At 47.4% G+C, this 19,262-nt stretch overlaps 1 protein-coding gene across 1 annotated transcript in view; it reads left to right on the top strand.

Annotated features, from left to right (window-relative positions):
* The window catches only part of LOC115131492 (SLIT-ROBO Rho GTPase-activating protein 3), a 173,493-nt gene that overhangs the window by 65,949 nt on the left and 88,282 nt on the right, over positions 1 to 19,262 (top strand). The window contains exons 3-5 of the mRNA XM_065001757.1: positions 3,135 to 3,297; positions 11,089 to 11,151; positions 18,755 to 18,940. Coding sequence (XP_064857829.1) covers positions 3,135 to 3,297; positions 11,089 to 11,151; positions 18,755 to 18,940 — 412 coding nt within the window. The remainder of the gene's footprint in view (positions 1 to 3,134; positions 3,298 to 11,088; positions 11,152 to 18,754; positions 18,941 to 19,262) is intronic.

Raw genomic sequence — 19,262 nt, 5'->3', positions numbered from 1 at the left:
AGTGGGGAGAGAGAGACTGGGAGTGGGGAGAGAGAGTCTGGGAGTGGGGAGAGAGAGAGAGACTGGGAGTGGGGAGAGAGAGACTGGGAGTAGGGAAAGAGAGACTGGGAGTGGAGAGAGAGAGAGACTGGGATTGGAGAGAGAGAGAGACTGGGAGTGGGGAGAGAGAGACTGGGAGTGGGGAGAGAGAGACTGGGATTGGGGAGAGAAAGAGACTGGGATTGGGGAGAGAAAGAGACTGGGAGTGGGGAGTGAGAGAGACTGGGAGTGGGGAGAGAGAGAGAGAGACTGGGAGTGGGGAGAGAGAGAGAGACTGGGATTGGGGAGAGAAAGAGACTGGGAGTGGGGAGTGAGAGAGACTGGGAGTGGGGAGAGAAAGAGACTGGGAGTGGGGAGAGAGAGAGAGAGACTGGGAGTGGGGAGAGAGAGACTGGGAGTGTGGAGAGAGAGAGACTGGGAGTGGGGAGAGAGAGAGACTGGGAGTGGGGAGAGAAATAGTCTGGGAGTGGGGAGAGAGAGAGAGAGAGACTGGGAGTGGGGAGAGAGAGACTGGGAGTGTGGAGAGAGAGAGACTGGGAGTGGGGAGAGAGAGAGAGACTGGGAGTGGGAGTGGGGAGAAAGAGAGACTGGGAGTGGGGAGAGAGAGAGAGACTGGGATTGGAGAGAGAGAGAGACTGGGAGTGGGGAGAGAGAGACTGGGAGTGGGGAGAGAGAGACTGGGATTGGGGAGAGAAAGAGACTGGGATTGGGGAGAGAAAGAGACTGGGAGTGGGGAGTGAGAGAGACTGGGAGTGGGGAGAGAGAGAGAGAGACTGGGAGTGGGGAGAGAGAGAGAGACTGGGATTGGGGAGAGAAAGAGACTGGGAGTGGGGAGTGAGAGAGACTGGGAGTGGGGAGAGAAAGAGACTGGGAGTGGGGAGAGAGAGAGAGAGAGACTGGGAGTGGGGAGAGAGAGACTGGGAGTGTGGAGAGAGAGAGACTGGGAGTGGGGAGAGAGAGAGACTGGGAGTGGGGAGAAATAGTCTGGGAGTGGGGAGAGAGAGAGAGAGACTGGGAGTGGGAGAGAGAGACTGGGAGTGTGGAGAGAGAGAGACTGGGAGTGGGGAGAGAGAGAGAGACTGGGAGTGGGAGTGGGGAGAAAGAGAGACTGGGAGTGGGGAGAGAGAGAGAGTGTGTGTTTGTGAGCCTGGTTGTGATTAAGCATCTCAGGCCTCATCCACAAACACCAATTATACAGTGAGGAGCTGCAGCTCTCGTAGCCAGATAGGTGACTCAACCAGAACTGGTTGAAAATAAGGTGACGACATAATAAGGTGCCGAGACAGAAAATAGGCCATCCCAGAAGACAAGGAGAACATGTTTCACCCCATTGAGTTTGTATTGTGGTTAGAGAGTCACCTACAGCCCTAATGTTTCCTCTGTCTAGTCTATCTGAGACTGTTAATCCCTTTGCCATAGCAACGCAAAGTTCAATTTAATCGTCCCATTATTACTAGTGACCTCTTGATTATTGGACTGGCCCATATTGTAATTTGGGTTTATTGGACTATTACTTCTCCGATTCCTCTCGATTCCAAATCAACGTGTTTGGCTTGCTTCCCTGACAAAGTCCCCCTGTAAAAGTCATTTTTAAACCGTGATCCGATGGACAATGCTCAATCAGACCTTTTCAAATGCAGAAGTCTGAATTCTTGCTTTCAAAGTATAATATGATTCTCTGCCCAACTTCTTCTTCACAGCAAGCATCCTTGTTCCTCTTCCTCAAATGGTGAGATTCATCTTGGCTCTGCTGAGTTGACCTGCATTAGCATCTCACCAGTCATAGACTGTCAGTATGTATGGCTGTGGTAGAACCATATGACTGTATAGCATGTCAACTGTGTACATTGTGGTGTCTTGCTGTGGGGGTAAGTGGGAGAATAATGGTAGCAGCACTCTGGAACAGACAGATATCAGCTTCATTAGAAGTGATTAACATTGCGGAAGCTCTCTGTAGAGGGGAGCCTTTGATGTTAGCGCTCATCCCTTTCCTTTGCAGTAATTACATGTGCAGTTTTCACCCCGGCTCAGTGAAACCCTATCCTGCTATCTCTCTCACTCTGCCTCAGACCCCTCTCTCCTCTTTGTCCTTTTCCCCAGAGTTTGTTGATTGATTAATGTTGAGATAGGGTTTAGATGGAGGGACAGGGGTGTGTTTGTGTTTGTGTGTGTGTGTGTGTGTGTGTGTGTGTGTGTGTGTGTGTGTGTGTGTGTGTGTGTGTGTGAGAGAGAGAGAGAGAGAGAGAGAGAGAGAGAGAGAGAGAGAGAGAGAGAGAGAGAGAGAGTTAACCTACACTGGGCGGGGATGCAGTGAAAGTGGATTAGTCTTCAGTCAGAGCCCAGGCCTCTCAGGGTCATTATGGTTACCAGCGTTAAGGAATTAAACCATCGATGCCTTGTCAGACTGGAGCGCTGCAAGAGAAACTAATGGGGTCTGTTCTGGCCTAGTGCCATCACTGTAGAGGGATCGAGATAGAGAGGGGGAGTGAGGGAGGGAAGGATGGAGAGAGGAAGAGAGATAGGGTTGGTGGGAGAGAGGTAGAGAGAGATGGAGAGAAAGTTGGGAGAGACAGGCAGAGAGAGAGGGCTGTGATGTCTAATGTCACTGTGGTTGTCTCTGCAGTCAGCCAACAATGGGATCACGCAGCAGCTGTATTGTTTAGTGTGAACAGCAATCAGCCTTAGTAGCCCTCATTTAGTAGCCCTCATTTAGTAGCCCTCATTTAGTAGCCCTCATTTCGTAGCCCTCATTTCGTAGACCTCAGCTTTTCCAACAAAAGCTGTCAAAGAGAAAAACACAATGCACGTGTTGTCAACACAGAGCAACCGTGGGCAACGTACTCACTCACATTTACTGGGGATGGGCTATGCTTAACTTAATGGCAAGTCATCAACCTTCTGCGGGAGTTCAAATATTTGCTCTGACCATCACTTTTGGTCTGTTGTCTGTTGAATAGACACCCTAATCAGATAGTAGGCCTTATAAATATTGAGATGATAAAAGCAGAGACAAATGGCAGGTATGTCCTGTATGTTACAGTAACACTTGCATTACTAATCCCTCTAACGTCACCTCCTCTCTGTGTTGTGTTCAGGAAGGACCAGCACCTGCTGTCCAGTGTGAACTGCTGGTACCTGGTACTGAACCAGACCAGGAGAGAGAGCAGGGACCACGCCACCCTCAATGACATCTATACCAACAATGTTATCGTCCGCCTCGCCCAGATCAGCGAGGACGTAATCCGCCTCTTCAAGAAGGTCAGTTAATACGTCAGTCATCCCTCTGTCCGTCCGTCTGTCTGTCCCTCTGTTTACACCTTTCCTTATCACCAGTGCCCATGTGGTCAGAGGCAAAGATACAAAAGAGCTCTGGCTTTTTGTGTGAGTTTGCTGAGCAGTAATGGGCAGCATGTGGATTGATGTTTCTCTAAGATCGTGATCATACACAATTAATACCAGGCCTCATTGGTTTCTTTTGGTTAGAACCGCATTCAAACCAGCTTTCAAACCAGGGCTTTTGAAATGAGTCTGAAAGAAAGCAATTTGCCTTCATCCTTTCCGTACTCCAACTTCGGTGTACAGATTGATGGTAGGTTACCGTGAGACTGTGAGCAGCTACATTACCAGCTGACCTGTGTGTCAGCACATTGTATACCTCCGTCGGTTCCATGTGGCCTGTGTGTCAGCACATTGTATACCTCCGTCGGTTCCACGTGACCTGTGTGTCAGCACATTGTATACCTCCGTCGGTTCCATGTGACCTGTGTGTCAGCACATTGTATACCTCCGTCGGTTCCACGTGGCCTGTGTGTCAGCACATTGTATACCTCCGTCGGTTCCATGTGACCTGTGTGTCAGCACATTGTATACCTCCGTCGGTTCCACGTGGCCTGTGTGTCAGCACATTGTATACCTCCGTCGGTTCCATGTGACCTGTGTGTCAGCACATTGTATACCTCCGTCGGTTCCATGTGACCTGTGTGTCAGCACATTGTATACCTCCGTCGGTTCCACGTGACCTGTGTGTCAGCACATTGTAAACCTCCGTCGGTTCCACGTGACCTGTGTGTCAGCACATTGTATACCTCCGTCGGTTCCACGTGACCTGTGTGTCAGCACATTGTATACCTCCGTCGGTTCCATGTGGCCTGTGTGTCAGCACATTGTATACCTCCGTCGGTTCCATGTGGCCTGTGTGTCAGCACATTGTGTACCTCCGTCGGTTCCATGTGACCTGTGTGTCAGCACATTGTATACCTCCGTCGGTTCCACGTGACCTGTGTGTCAGCACAGTGTATACCTCCGTCGGTTCCACGTGACCTGTGTGTCAGCACATTGTATACCTCCGTCGGTTCCATGTGACCTGTGTGTCAGCACAGTGTATTCCTCCGTCGGTTCCACGTGACCTGTGTGTCAGCACATTGTATACCTCCGTCGGTTCCACGTGACCTGTGTGTCAGCACATTGTATACCTCCGTCGGTTCCACGTGACCTGTGTGTCAGCACATTGTATACCTCCGTCGGTTCCACGTGACCTGTGTGTCAGCACATTGTATACCTCCGTCGGTTCCACGTGACCTGTGTGTCAGCACATTGTATACCTCCGTCGGTTCCACGTGACCTGTGTGTCAGCACATTGTATACCTCCGTCGGTTCCACGTGACCTGTGTGTCAGCACATTGTATACCTCCGTCGGTTCCACGTGGCCTGTGTGTCAGCACATTGTATACCTCCGTCGGTTCCACGTGACCTGTGTGTCAGCACATTGTATACCTCCGTCGGTTTCATGTGACCTGTGGAGTAGTAGTAGAGTAGCAGGGTTGAGGAAGAGCAGCCTAGGGTACCCTCCTGACCCCCTAACCTCCATGGTCTCCTAATCCCCCTGGGCCTCTACCTCTGTTGTGAGCAGTGTCTTGCCCTGTGTCAGCAGAGATGACTGAGGTCTAACCCACACACCAGACCCCTGTTTAAACCTGGCAGGACTTCCTGGAGGTGAGACCCAGCCCGCACTGCCATCCTCCATTCACACACTACTGTGCATGTGTGTGTGTGTGTGTGTGTGTGTCGGCAGGAATGTGAATGGGGGGAAAAGCAACACTGTACAGAGCACCTGCCAGGGCTGAAAACAGAACAACACAGCCTCCTGCCAGTCAGTGAAGTGTCCTGATGTAGCTTTTCCTCTGGCTGGTAATATGAATGGAGCTATGTGCGCTCGCTGGCAGGCCTAGAGGTGACAATGAATAACATGTTAAAGAAATATGCTGCGTAGTTTTGTAGCTGTCAAGCAAATGAATGGAGGAGAGAGTTGAGTAGGCTACAAGTGAATCAAGCAGCCCATGAAAGAAAGACCCAGGGATGCCCAAGATGTCTGATATCCAGACAGTCATGAATCAATACTCCATAGATAGTGCCATTTTCATGCGATCTGACCTTTGACTTGACCAGGCCTTTTCTAGACCTGATCTGTCCAGGGAAAAAGACACAGGTCTTTGTTGTAGTATCTCTCCTCAGTGAGGTGTTCTCTGTTGGAGGTTTAGTAGCCTCTGAGTCTGTGGAAGGTCAATTGAATTACTCTTGCGTGTCGTAGCACACACCTCCTTTGCCATTCATTATTTTCCATAGAACGCACAGCCTCTCGTTGATTATCCCTTACGTATATCACCGGTATGACAAAAAAATAAAAATGTTTGCCTAGTCGGCTCAGGGATACAAACCAGCAACCTTTTGGTTACTGGTCCATCATTGTTAACCGCTAGGCTAACCGGGTGTGGTATAGGCTACGGTATAGGCTGCTATACGACACCCCCTTGTGCATTATTGCTTAATTAAAGCACCCATGTCGAGCTATGGCTCAGTCGAGAACTGCAAAGTCTCAGTGGGTTGCAGAGTTCAGAATCCGGTCAAGACAAATGGAACAAACAATAGAATCAGGCTGCACTGTGTTCTTCCTCCTTTTGTTTTAGAGAGAAGAGAGTATTTCATGAATGTATTATTTGTAGTTCAGCACAATCTGACTTGTCACATCTATATTCTTACTGTGTGTTGCATCAGGATTGTCCACTCCCTGCTCTGCTCCACATTGTCTCCCTCTGCAGTGTCTGACATCAGAGCCACCATGCATACAAATGCCATTCAACTGCTGCCAGGAGGCTTTCACATATTTCTCACTAAAAGAGCTTATCACTTATCACGTTCAAGCCAAGGCTCTTTCATATCTGATTTAACAGGGCATGTTCCCTATACAGTCGTGGCCAAAAATTTTGAGAATGACACAAATATTAATTTTCACAAAGTCTGCTGCCTCAGTTTGTACGATTGCAATTTGCATATACTCCAGAATGTTATGAAGAGTGATCAGATGAATTGCAATTAATTGCAAAGTCCCTTTTTGCCATGCAAATGAACTGAATCCCCCAAAAAACATTTCCACTGCATTTCAGCCCTGCCACAAAAGGACCAGCTGACATCATGTCAGGGATTCTCTCTTTAATACAGGTGTGAGTGTTGACGAGGACAAGGCTGGAGATCACTCTGTCATGCTGATTAGGTTCGAATAACAAACTGGAAGCTTCAAAAGGAGGGTGGTGCTTGGAATCCTTGTTCTTCCTATGTCAATCATGGTTACCTGCAAGGAAACATGTGCCATCATCATTGCTTTGCACAAAAAGGGCTTCACAGGTGTTATGGATACAGTTATCCTGTGTGTGTGTTTCTTTTCTCTCCTTCTCCCCTCACAGGTGAAAACCATCACTCCCCAATCAGTCAACAATCAATCATCAATCAGAAGACACACCTCCTCCTATTTCCTACCCTATCACAGTTCCTTCCCCATGGTTTAAAAACCCCATCATTTGTTTGCTCTGGAGCAATCTCTCGCTCAATCTCTAGCTCAATCTCTAGCTCAATCTCTCTGTAAATGCCATGTCTGTAGGTCTCTGTGTTTCACTCTCGCTTTGTGTCTTAACCTCTCTTTTGTTTAAAGCATCTCCATAGCACTTTGTCATCACCTGTGAGTATTGTTTTTGGGTTATGGTGTTTGTTTGTTTGCTGGTGGGAAAAGGGGAAACCAAGACAAGTCGCCCATGGGCATACACTACCCGTAGGTGAACTTTGTTAAATACACTAGTTAGAACTGGGTGGACCACCCACTGTATTTTTGGTTAGTTAGTTAGCTGTTGTTAAAGTAGGCTAGTCTAGCTTAGGGGTGTTTTTGAATACTTATTGTTTCTTTCCTTGGGTCCAGCTCAGCCCCTTTTCCTGCTCCCCCCATTACCGTGTGTTTATAAATAAACCTAGAGTTTGACGGTAGATTTCTGTTGTCGGGGTTATTTCGTGCACACTTTTACTTAGTCACAATAATAATTTGCATGAGTTATGTTACGGGTCTCATTACCATCCCCCTAGACTGTCGGGCCAAAAGGGATTCGTAACAACAGGCAAGGATATTGCTGCCAGTAAGATTGCACCTAAATCAACCATTTATCGGATCATCAAGAACTTCAAGGAGAGCGGTTCAATTGTTCGGCGCCCAAGAAAGTCCAGCAAGCGCCTGGACCGTCTCCTAAAGTTGATTCAGCTGCGGGATCGGGGCACCACCAGTACAGAGCTTGCTCAGGAATGGCAGCAGGCAGGTGTGAGTGTATCTGCACGCACAGTGAGGCGAAGACTTTTGGAGGATGGCCTGGTGTCAAGAAGGGCCGCAAAGAAGCCACTTCTCTCCAGGAAAAACATCAGGGACAGACTGATATTCTGCAAAAGGTACAGGGATTGGACTGCTGAGGACTGGGGTAAAGTCATTTTCTCTGATGAATCCCCTTTCCAATTGTTTGGGGCATCCGGAAAAAGCTTGTCTGGAGAAGACAAGGTGAGCTCTACCATTAGTCCTGTGTCATGCCAACAGTAAAGCAACCTGAGACCATTCATGTGTGGGGTTGCTTCTCAGCCAAGGGAGTGGGCTCACTCACAATTTTGCCTAAGAACACAGCCATGAATAAAGAATGGTACCAACACTGCCTTTTCCAGCATGATGGAGCACCTTGCCATATGGCAAAAGTGATAACTAAGTGGCTCGGGGAACAAAACAGATATTTTGGGTCCATGGCCAGGAAACTTCCCAGACCTTAATCCCATTGAGAACTTGTGGTCAATCCTCAAGAGGCGGGTGGACAAACAAAAAACCACATATTCTGACAAACTCCAAGCATTGATTATGCAAGAATGGGCTGCCATCAGTCAGGATGTGGCCCAGAAGTTAATTGGCCGCATGCCAGGGTGGATTGCAGAGGTCTTGAAAAAGAAGGGTCAACACTGCAAATATTGACTCTTTGCATCAACTTCATATAATTGTCAATAAAAGCCTTTGACACTTATGAAATGCTTGTAATTATACTTCAGTATTCCGTAGTAACACCTGACAAAATATCTAAAGACACTGAAGCAGCAAACTTTGTGGAAATTCATATTTGTGTCATTCTCAAAACTTTTGGCCACGACTGTACTCCCTGGGAGGTCTGATGATGAAGGTAAAATAACAATTTGGCTACTTCTTTCTCTCTCTCTCTCTTTCTCTCCATCTTTTCTCAGTATATTTCAAAGGGTGGAGAGAGACACCAATATTGTCCAAAGCTCAGAAAATTCCATCTCAGCTGGCCCCTCTTCCTGTTGCTATGAGCCCCTCCCTCCGTGATTGATTTCACGTTCCAATTTTTACTCGTCTTCAGCCTGCGTATGTTAGGTCTTGGTTGTTATGGTTAAACCTGTTTGGCGAATCCCATACAAAAATAGATGATGTGCGTTCAAGTATGAAAAGGGTGTGTGTGTGTCTGCGTGCAAGCTTACGTGCAAGTGTGTGTGTGTGTGTGTGGCCTGTGTGTGTTTAGAGATTAGTCCTGGTGCTTGGCTCTGTGCTGTAGAGTCAGAGAGTAGCAGCGCTGCTGACTATCGATCCTACAGTATTACCCTCCACTATGATTTATGTCCACAGAGGGCCACCTTAGCAGGCAGAACCATAAATCCTAGCAGACATGGACGTATAGGGACCATATATCAGTTTCAATATACACAAAGCTAGGGTCTGGAACAGTAGAGACTCTTAGACAGTGGAGGCTTTGGGGACAATATGGGAGTGTGAAACGTCCTATATATGTGTGAGGGTAGTAATGAAAGATACTGTTAGCCATGAGATAGAGTTTTAGAGTAATTACTCATGGTCTCTGCTCTAGAAAAACTTTTCTGAGAAAAGGTTAGTCAGTCATACTTCTGTGAAGTTAGTAAAGGTGTTATTTCCTTTGTGTGCCTACTTCGTTTTCTGTGAATACAGGGATGTGTGGTGTGGGTGGATTCACACACCCCTGTAGTCTCAATCTAGGAACAGATTGCTTTCTGTCGCACGTACAGCCATACTGGCAATGCCTTTCTCTCACTGAGCTCCCACAATACCAGATGTGTTCCCAGTCTCATCATCACTAGCTAGGTTGTGTGGGATGGCTGTAAATGCTGCAGTGTGCCAGGAAAACATTCCCCACACCGTTACACCACCAACCAGTAGCGTTGACTCCAGACAGGATGGCATCATGGACTCACGCTGCTTACACCAAATCCTGACTCTGCCATCAGCATGACGCAACAGGAACCGGATTTGTCAGACCAGGCAATGTTTTTACACTCCTCAGTTGTCCAGTGTTGGTGACCGTGTGCTCACTGGAGCCACTTCTTCTTGTTTTTAGCTGACAGGAGTGGAACCCGGTGTGGTCGTCTGTGGCAGTAGCCCGTCCGGGACAAGGACCGACGAGTTGGCGTCCCGAGATGCCGTTCTGCACACCACTGTTGTACTGCTTCGTTATTTTTCTGTTTGTGGCTCGCCTGTTAGCTTGTATGATTCTTGCCATTCTCCTTCGACCTCTCATCAATGAGCTGTTTTCACCCACAGGACTGCCGCTGACTGGATGTTTTTGTTAGTCGCACCATTCTCTGTAAACCCTAGACACTGTCGTACGTGAAAAGGAAGCAGGCCGTTTCTGAGATACTGGAACAGTATCTGGCACAGACGATCAAGTCGCTTAGGTCACTCGTTTTGCCCATTCTAACATTCAATCCAACAGTAACTGGATGCTTCGGTGCCAGTCTGCCACGGCCACGTCACTCACTGTCTGTAGGAGTGAACCATTTTCGTGAACTGGGTGTACCTAATAAACTGGCCACTAAGTGTTTGTCCTTTGTAAAAACACATGACTCAGAGTCCTGGTCCATCTTGAAAGCTGTTAGAAGAACTCAATGTCATTGACACGTCAAGTTTCCATCAGTTACAGCATATTTCTCAAGGCTCCTTTTGAAAAACAACACTGTTCGTGACATGACAGAATGACAGTCTGGACATCGGTTGACACCAGGGAAAGATGAAACAGCTGATTGTGCCTTTTCTCAGCTCGAGTCATTACTGATGTCATCTACTTGCATGAGAAATGGAAAGACCTCAATGAACTGCATGATTGTGTGTGACCACATCATATAGGCAAGTAATTGGTAACACTATAACTGCTGATAGGGGTGTTTCCCCATCCACTCAGTACAGACCAGAAGTGTCCGTTTATGAGGTGAGGGATGGGACATTTACTCATCAAGCACCACAACTAAACAGCAGTTTTAACAATCAGCACATAAACATCAGTAGCTAAACATAGGCAACGGAGAGGGGTGGAACTCCAGCACTCTCCAGAGGGGAAGTAGTTCATTCACTACTAGTTGTTGATTGTGTTCCACTGGCTGGTCTGGCTGGAAGTCTCTCTTTTGGAATGATGTATGTTTCTGTCCATCCATCACATCTTTATACTCTATGCTCATTCTCAGGCTGTACTGTACACCTTCTTAAAGTGCTGTCAAGATTCAAATCGGTCCAGACAGTGTCTCATCACCACCCACACACTGAAACACTTTGCCTATCAGTTTGTTGGTACAGGATATTCATCGCAATTTGAGCTATTTGTTAATATATGACAGTACATTGATTGATGTGCATTGGCCCTAACTGTTTTCCAACCCCTTGTTTTTCAGAGTAAGGACATTGGGATTCAGATGCATGAGGAGCTGGTGAAAGTGACAAACGAACTCTACACTGTGAGTACAACAAAACCAATCTCCTCCCCCCGTCAGAATCAAACTAACTCTACACTGTGAGTACAACAAAACCAATCTTCTCCCCCCTGTCAGAATCCATCCCTCTCGATGCATCCCTTCATCCAGACACAGCCAGTATCAAGGCCTCTACAGAGAGCAATGTGATGAGGCTAGTGCTCCTAGCTGTCTCTGTCTCTGTGTCTTTCTCTCTCTCTCTCTCTCTCTCTGTCTCTCTCTCTGTCTCTCTCACTCTCTCTGTCTCGCTCTCTTTCTCTCTTTCTCTCTGTCTCGCTCTCTTTCTCTCTCTATCTCTCTGTCTCTGTCTCTGTGTCTTTCTCTCTGTCTCTCTCTCTCTTTCTCTCTGTCTCGCTCTCTTTCTCTCTCTCTGTCTCTCTCTCTCTCCAACTGCAGTGTTTAGCTCAGATGGAGGGGATGATAAGGAGGAGGAGGAGGAGGGTGATTGTTATGATGATGGAATGGAACATTGCATTTCTCTCCAAGTCGGCCAGCTGCAGGCTGCAGCTCAAATCATATCCACATTGCAGGCTGTTCTGATGCCAGTGGCTGGGCCCACAGTAACAACAATGTAAACTCTTTAACCACCATTTGCTCTACCATCTACTGCATCTTTGTGTCCATCAGGGCTTCTCTCTGTGCTTTATTAACTCTTCTATAAACGTTCCATTGTTACCAGGGAGAAATGAAGGGCTGTGTGACACTGTGCTTGTGCCCACCTATAGCTCTCCCATGTCTGGAGAGGCTCCAGGCAACTAGCTACCCCCTAAGTACAGCAGACTGGATGAGTTATTCATCTGATGTCATGAGTGACAGCCTATCAAAGGACATGTCCTCCACAACAGCGTGAAAAGAAAGGGGGTTATAGTGAGCTACAAATAGGTGACTAATTTTAACGCGAAACAGAAACATCATCAACCAAGATCAAGGCCAAAGGACCAAAGACAGACTTTCACCTGTAATGCACTATAGCCCTTACCCAGTTAAGTAAAATATACACTGAGTGGACAAAACATTAAGAACACCTTCCTAATATTGAGTTACACCCCGCCCCTTTGCCCTCAGAACAGCCTCAATTCGTCGGGGCATGAACTCTACAAGGTGTCGAAAGCATTCCACAGGGATGCTGGCCCATGTTGACTCCAATGCTTCCCACAGTTGTCAAGTTGGCTGGATGTTCATTGGGTGGTGGACCATTCTTGATGCACACGGGGAAACTGTTGAGTCAAACCGGTGTGACTGGAACCTACTGTACTACCATACCCCGTTCATAGACACTTAAATAGTTTGTCTTGCCCATTCACCCTCTGAATAGCACACATACACAAGTCATCTCTCAATTGTCTCAAGGCTTAAAAATCTACACCGATTGAAGTGGTTCTATGACATCAATCATACATTTCACCTGGATTCATCTGGTCAGTTTATGTCATGGGAAGAGCAGGTGTATATATCCTCGTTATTCTTATTTTGTGTTACTTTTTACAATGTTTTACTTTACTTGGTGAATATTTTCTTAACTCTTCTTGAACTGCACTGTTGGTTAAGGGCTTGTAAGTAAGCATTTCGCGGTAAGGTCTACACTTTTATGTGACAAATCAAGTTTGATTTGATTCTTAATGTTTTGTATATTCAGTGTATGACTGCATAATAATGACATTGGTCTTTTTTATACCAAGTCAATTAGTATCTGTCTAAATGTGGTATACGTTTCAGGAAATAAACTCATGCATTCTCTCCACTGCAGACTATATTTTATTGACTGATCATTTCTAAAGCTCCAATCACACTCTCTAGTCAATGCTAACGCATCTACTCTCACCCTGCACATGTACTCAGCACCCCCTGCATACTAAAGGAACGAATATGAGAGCTCGCAGCTCCATGTCCAATCACACTCTCTAGTCAATGCTAACGCATCTACTCTCACCCTGCACATGTACTCAGCACCCCCTGCATACTAAAGGAACGAATATGAGAGCTCGCAGCTCCATGTCCAATCACACTCTCTAGTCAATGCTAACGCATCTACTCTCACCCTGCACATGTACTCAGCACCCCCTGCATACTAAAGGAACGAATATAAGAGCCTACAGCTCCATCAGCAGCACCTCTGTCTGCCCTTGAGTCTGCCAGGCTTTCCCCACGAGCACAGAGAGATGATATGTTTATGAATGAGACGAGATTGTTTTTCCTCTTAAGCGGCTGGTGTCCAAGCCACTACCCTGTGTGGGGTAAGGCTCAGGGGGGTCGCTCCAGCAGTGGTGTGCTTTTCAAGGTCACAGCCAGAAGAGTCCAAATGCATCAGGGAGCAGACAGTTGAATAGATCATTATTATCCTGCTCTTCAACAGCTAGGCCCAGCCCAGCCATGGCTTGGCTAAATATGTCGGTAGAATAGAATAGCCATGATAATGTTTTATGATAACGGGGAGAGGCTCACAAATGATCCCTCTCGTCTTCAAGCCCCATCTGCATCGTGTGGTGGCCAATCAAAAATCAAACTAATCAAAAACCTACAGCAGTGACTTTTTCCCGAATGACTCTGATGGCGATGATAATGATGATTATGGTTTCCACTATCGTTAAAGTTTTTCTCCGTATAAAATTGCAGTTGAAAAACATCGGGCGGCAAAAAACAAATGGAGCAATTTAGCTCCTAGAACATTTGACGCTATTGGCTAATTGGTAATCAGATGACAGATCTTATGGACTGCGAACAACAATGTATTTAGTCAGAAGTAGAATTGCAGAAATCCCTTGTGAATGCCTTTCACATGCACTAACACAGAGGGGAGTGATTTAAGAGTGTTGGGCTTCAGCTATTGTTCAAACATTGTTAAAAGTATCTGCTGCCGTTGAGACTGATATTGATTTGAGGGCGCGAGGCTTGATGCCCGTGGCTTGAATTATATCTAGTGAATCTGAAATGAGAAATGAGAGCAAAGTCCTGCAATCTCTTTAGTGGATCACAGAGTCAATTACTCACCTGGCTGTGCTGATCCAGATAGCACAGGAACAAAAAGTCATGCTGCAGTTCACTTGGTTCATTTGTTATTTAACTCTGTCCCACTAGAGGCTGTTTGTCTAATGAATGCAGCAGCACAACACCCTGGTAGTAAGTTTGTTTAAACAAATGATGGAAATGATGGAGATGATGTGCTCTCTCAGTCTCCAACCTGGGTCTGAGATGAGCAGAACAGTCTGATACAGACCGTGTCAGTGTTGCAACAGGCCCACTTTCTCCATCTCTCTCCCGTTTCATTCCGGGTGCTCCTGTAACTGGTAATTGTTATCCATAATGGACATGTTTATTGTGACAGGATTCCTCACACAACCCATTCATATTTTCCAGTTGACAAACTACAGGAAAACAATTTGGCTTTAATTCACAGGCTCATAGAACACAGAATAAAATAGTGACACATTTGTGGCAACATGTTAGGTTGAGTGAGGTCTCTTTAATGCTGCAGCCACAGTTTACTTTCAGTGGAAATTGCAATTCTAGGCAATTCAGAAAGTAAACAAAATGCAAATTCTAAAAGTTAGACCCACTGTTCTGTGTTGTCGGTCTGTCTCTGTCTGTCTGAGGGTTAGACCCACTGTTCTGTGTTGTCGGTCTGTCTCTGTCTGTCTGAGGGTTAGACCCACTGTTCTGTGTTGTCGGTCTGTCTCTGTCTGTCTGAGGGTTAGACCCACTGTTCTGTGTTGTCGGTCTGTCTCTGTCTGTCTGAGGGTTAGACCCACTGTTCTGTGTTGTCGGTCTGTCTCTGTCTGTCTGAGGTTAGACCCACTGTTCTGTGTTGTCGGTCTGTCTCTGTCTGTCTGAGGGTTAGACCCACTGTTCTGTGTTGTCAGTCTGTCTCTGTCTGTCTGAGGGTTAGACCCACTGTTCTGTGTTGTCGGTCTGTCTCTGTCTGTCTGAGGGTTAGACCCACTGTTCTGTGTTGTCGGTCTGTCTCTGTCTGTCTGAGGGTTAGACCCACTGTTCTGTGTTGTCGGTCTGTCTCTGTCTGTCTGAGGGTTAGACCCACTGTTCTGTGTTGTCGGTCTGTCTCTGTCTGTCTGAGGGTTAGACCCACTGTTCTGTGTTGTCGGTCTGTCTCTGTCTGTCTGAGGGTTAGACCCACTGTTCTGTGTTGTCAGTCTGTCTTTGTCTGTCTGTCTGAGGGTTAGACCCACTGTTCTGTGTTGTCAGTCTGTCTCTGTCTGTCTGAGGGTTAGACCCACTGTTCTGTGTTGTCGGTCTGTCTCTGTCTGTCTGAGGGTTAGACCCACTGTTCTGTGTTGTCGGTCTGTCTCTGTCTGTCTGAGGGTTAGACCCACTGTTCTGTGTTGTCAGTCTGTCTCTGTCTGTCTGTCTGAGGGTTAGACCCACTGTTCTGTGTTGTCGGTCTGTCTCTGTCTGTCTGAGGGTTAGACCCACTGTTCTGTGTTGTCAGTCTGTCTCTGTCTGTCTGTCTGAGGGTTAGACCCACTGTTCTGTGTTGTCGGTCTGTCTCTGTCTGTCTGAGGGTTAGATCCACTGTTCTGTGTTGTCGGTCTGTCTCTGTCTGTCTGAGGGTTAGACCCACTGTTCTGTGTTGTCGGTCTGTCTCTGTCTGTCTGAGGGTTAGACCCACTGTTCTGTGCTGTCTGTGCTGTGCTATCTGTCTGTCTTGAGGGTTAGACCTACTGTTCTGTGCTGTCTGTGCTGTGCTATCTGTCTGTCTGAGGGTTAGACCCACTGTTCTGTGCTGTGCTAGCTGTCTGTCTGAGGGTTAGACCCACTGTTCTGTGCTGTGCTATCTGTCTGTCTGAGGGTTAGACCCACTGTTCTGTGCTGTCTGTGCTGTGCTATCTGTCTGTCTGAGGGTTAGACCCACTGTTCTGTGCTGTCTGTGCTGTGCTATCTGTCTGTCTGAGGGTTAGACCCACTGTTCTGTGCTGTCGGTCTGTCTCTGTCTGTCTGAGGGTTAGACCCACTGTTCTGTGTTGTCAGTCTGTCTCTGTCTGTCTGAGAGTTAGACCCACTGTTCTGTGTTGTCGGTCTGTCTCTGTCTGTCTGAGGGTTAGACCCACTGTTCTGTGTTGTCGGTCTGTCTCTGTCTGTCTGAGAGTTAGACCCACTGTTCTGTGTTGTCGGTCTGTCTCTGTCTGTCTGAGGGTTAGACCCACTGTTCTGTGTTGTCGGTCTGTCTCTGTCTGTCTGAGGGTTAGACCCACTGTTCTGTGTTGTCGGTCTGTCTCTGTCTGTCTGAGGGTTAGACCCACTGTTCTGTGTTGTCGGTCTGTCTCTGTCTGTCTGAGGGTTAGACCCACTGTTCTGTGTTGTCGGTCTGTCTCTGTCTGTCTGAGGTTAGACCCACTGTTCTGTGTTGTCGGTCTGTCTCTGTCTGTCTGAGGGTTAGACCCACTGTTCTGTGTTGTCGGTCTGTCTCTGTCTGTCTGAGGGTTAGACCCACTGTTCTGTGTTGTCAGTCTGTCTCTGTCTGTCTGAGGGTTAGACCCACTGTTCTGTGTTGTCGGTCTGTCTCTGTCTGTCTGAGGGTTAGACCCACTGTTCTGTGTTGTCGGTCTGTCTCTGTCTGTCTGAGGGTTAGACCCACTGTTCTGTGCTGTCTGTGCTGTGCTATCTGTCTGTCTGAGGGTTAGACCCACTGTTCTGTGCTGTCTGTGCTGTGCTATCTGTCTGTCTGAGGGTTAGACCCACTGTTCTGTGCTGTCTGTGCTGTGCTATCTGTCTGTCTGAGGGTTAGACCCACTGTTCTGTGCTGTCTGTGCTGTGCTATCTGTCTGTCTGAGGGTTAGACCCACTGTTCTGTGTTGTCGGTCTGTCTCTGTCTGTCTGTCTGAGGGTTAGACCCACTGTTCTGTGTTGTCGGTCTGTCTCTGTCTGTCTGAGGGTTAGACCCACTGTTCTGTGCTGTCTGTGCTGTGCTATCTGTCTGTCTGAGGGTTAGACCCACTGTTCTGTGCTGTCTGTGCTGTGCTATCTGTCTGTCTGAGGGTTAGACCCACTGTTCTGTGCTGTCTGTGCTGTGCTATCTGTCTGTCTGAGGGTTAGACCCACTGTTCTGTGCTGTGCTAGCTGTCTGTCTGAGGGTTAGACCCACTGTTCTGTGCTGTCTGTGCTGTGCTAGCTGTCTGTCTGAGGGTTAGACCCACTGTTCTGTGCTGTCTGTGCTGTGCTAGCTGTCTGTCATGCTAGGTTGGGTGAGGTCTCTGCATTAACATGTCAGTGCTGCAGCCACGGTTCACTTTAAGTGGAAATCACGTATGTCTGTATTTCCACAATGGAATATGTTCCTGGTAGCTTTCATCAGTGCAAAAACAGAGAGCGTGTTCCTAAGTCAAATAGCCTCAGGGTATTGTCTGAGTGGAGACTCACCGTAACCACACACACCTCCTGGAAGGGAGACCCTGCCTCACCTCAATGTTCCTGCAAATGTCTTTGTCTTTAGCTGCAGGTCTTTTAGTTGTGCTGCTCAAAGTTGACTGGAAACTGGGTTGCCAACTTAGGGAGATGCACACTGCTGACCTAGTTTCTCGAAACACTGGAGTGACTTCTTTCTACTGTGAGCTCTGTCATATACCAGAGTAGATCATAGTTTTTATTTTCTTTGTTTTTTTCTCTTTTGCCTTTCAAATCTTTGTCTTTTTTTTTCTTTTTCTCCTAAGACTTGTAGCACCTTGTGCAGTGGAGCTCTGTTGATGGAAACATAGACTAGATGACGGATACATGCTGTTCTTCTGACAAAGAAACCTTACTATCACACAGTAGCAGTCAGATGGAAATAGTAGAGATTCTGTCTGTGTGTTTGAGTTGAACCCGAACTAACCCATTAACCCTGTGGTGGTCACATAAGGGTCTAGTACTCTTTCCAGATGAAAGGCAGCCACACCATCCAGTCACATGATGCTACACAAAGTGAGCATTAACTACTGGAAGAGAACAAACTAGCGTTAATGTCAGGCTCTCAGTCAGTCTAACATCCTGGGGTGTATCTAGTTATAGTACTGGGTCTCACTCACTGTCGAGTAAAACGCACAGGAGGCGTTTTAAGATGCTGCACACATCAGGGCTCTACTTTACAAGGGTGTCTGTCTGTCTGTCTGTCTGTCTGTCTGTCTGTCTGTCTGAGGTTTAGACCCACTGCGATATGCTGTGCTGTCTGTCTGTCTGTCTGTCTGTCTGTCTGTCTGTCTGTCTGTCTGTCTGTCTGAGGTTTAGACCCACTGCGATATGCTGTGCTGTCTGTCTGCCAGTCATGCTCCATTGAAAACATTATCTGACTGGCATCTGCTGGCTAAATGGGGGACACGAGCACTGAAGTAGAAACACACACCCTACAGTGTGTGTGTGTGTGTGCATGTGTGTCTGTCTGTGTGTGCACACGCACGTGTTCTTGCTTGTGTGTACGCTCACTGAGCTTAGGCCAACAAAGGGGCAAATAACAGCTTCCACATGCCAACGTTGAAGGGAATATATCATGCAGCTTGATGTTAGTATAGCAGAGATTCAAACTATGTGTCACCTCAGGTCACTCATTTGTTCGCTCTACTTCCAGTTTTTGTTCCACCCTCCTCATCCTGTCCTGTTCCTCCAGGTGATGAAGACCTACCACATGTACCACACAGAGAGCATCAGCGCTGAGAGCAAGCTGAAGGACGCTGAGAAGCAGGAGGAGAAGCAGTTCAGTAAGTCTGCTGACCTCAACGTCCACCTGCTGCGCCACGAGGACCGACCCCAGAGACGCAGCTCCGTCAGGAAGATCGAGAAGATGAAGGAGAAGGTGAGGCTGACACCAAGGCTTGATGACCGTAATAATATCTATAACAGCTGTTGGCTGGGACTGCTGCTGGTACTGTACGTTTTCAGCCTAGTCACTTCCATAAGTGGTATTTTGTGTGCCCATGTTGGGCCAGAGGGATCCTCTCAGTAGTATGTGAATGAAAAGATAGTAAGGCTTTGTGAGAGTGGGTGCAGGTCCATTGTTTAAGCTCACCGCTCTGAGAGAGAGAGCCGACCGCCCGGAGCATGGGTCCACAGCTAGACACACATGCACTCTGAAAGCTGCGTTTTTGGCAAGGGCATGTCATGGTAAAGCCTACACC

The sequence above is a fragment of the Oncorhynchus nerka genome, linkage group LG2 (genome assembly GCF_034236695.1).
Source record: "Oncorhynchus nerka isolate Pitt River linkage group LG2, Oner_Uvic_2.0, whole genome shotgun sequence".
Lineage (NCBI taxonomy): Eukaryota > Metazoa > Chordata > Actinopteri > Salmoniformes > Salmonidae > Oncorhynchus > Oncorhynchus nerka.
Note: the sequence above shows the minus strand (reverse complement) of the source record. Positions and strands in the feature narration are given on the sequence as shown.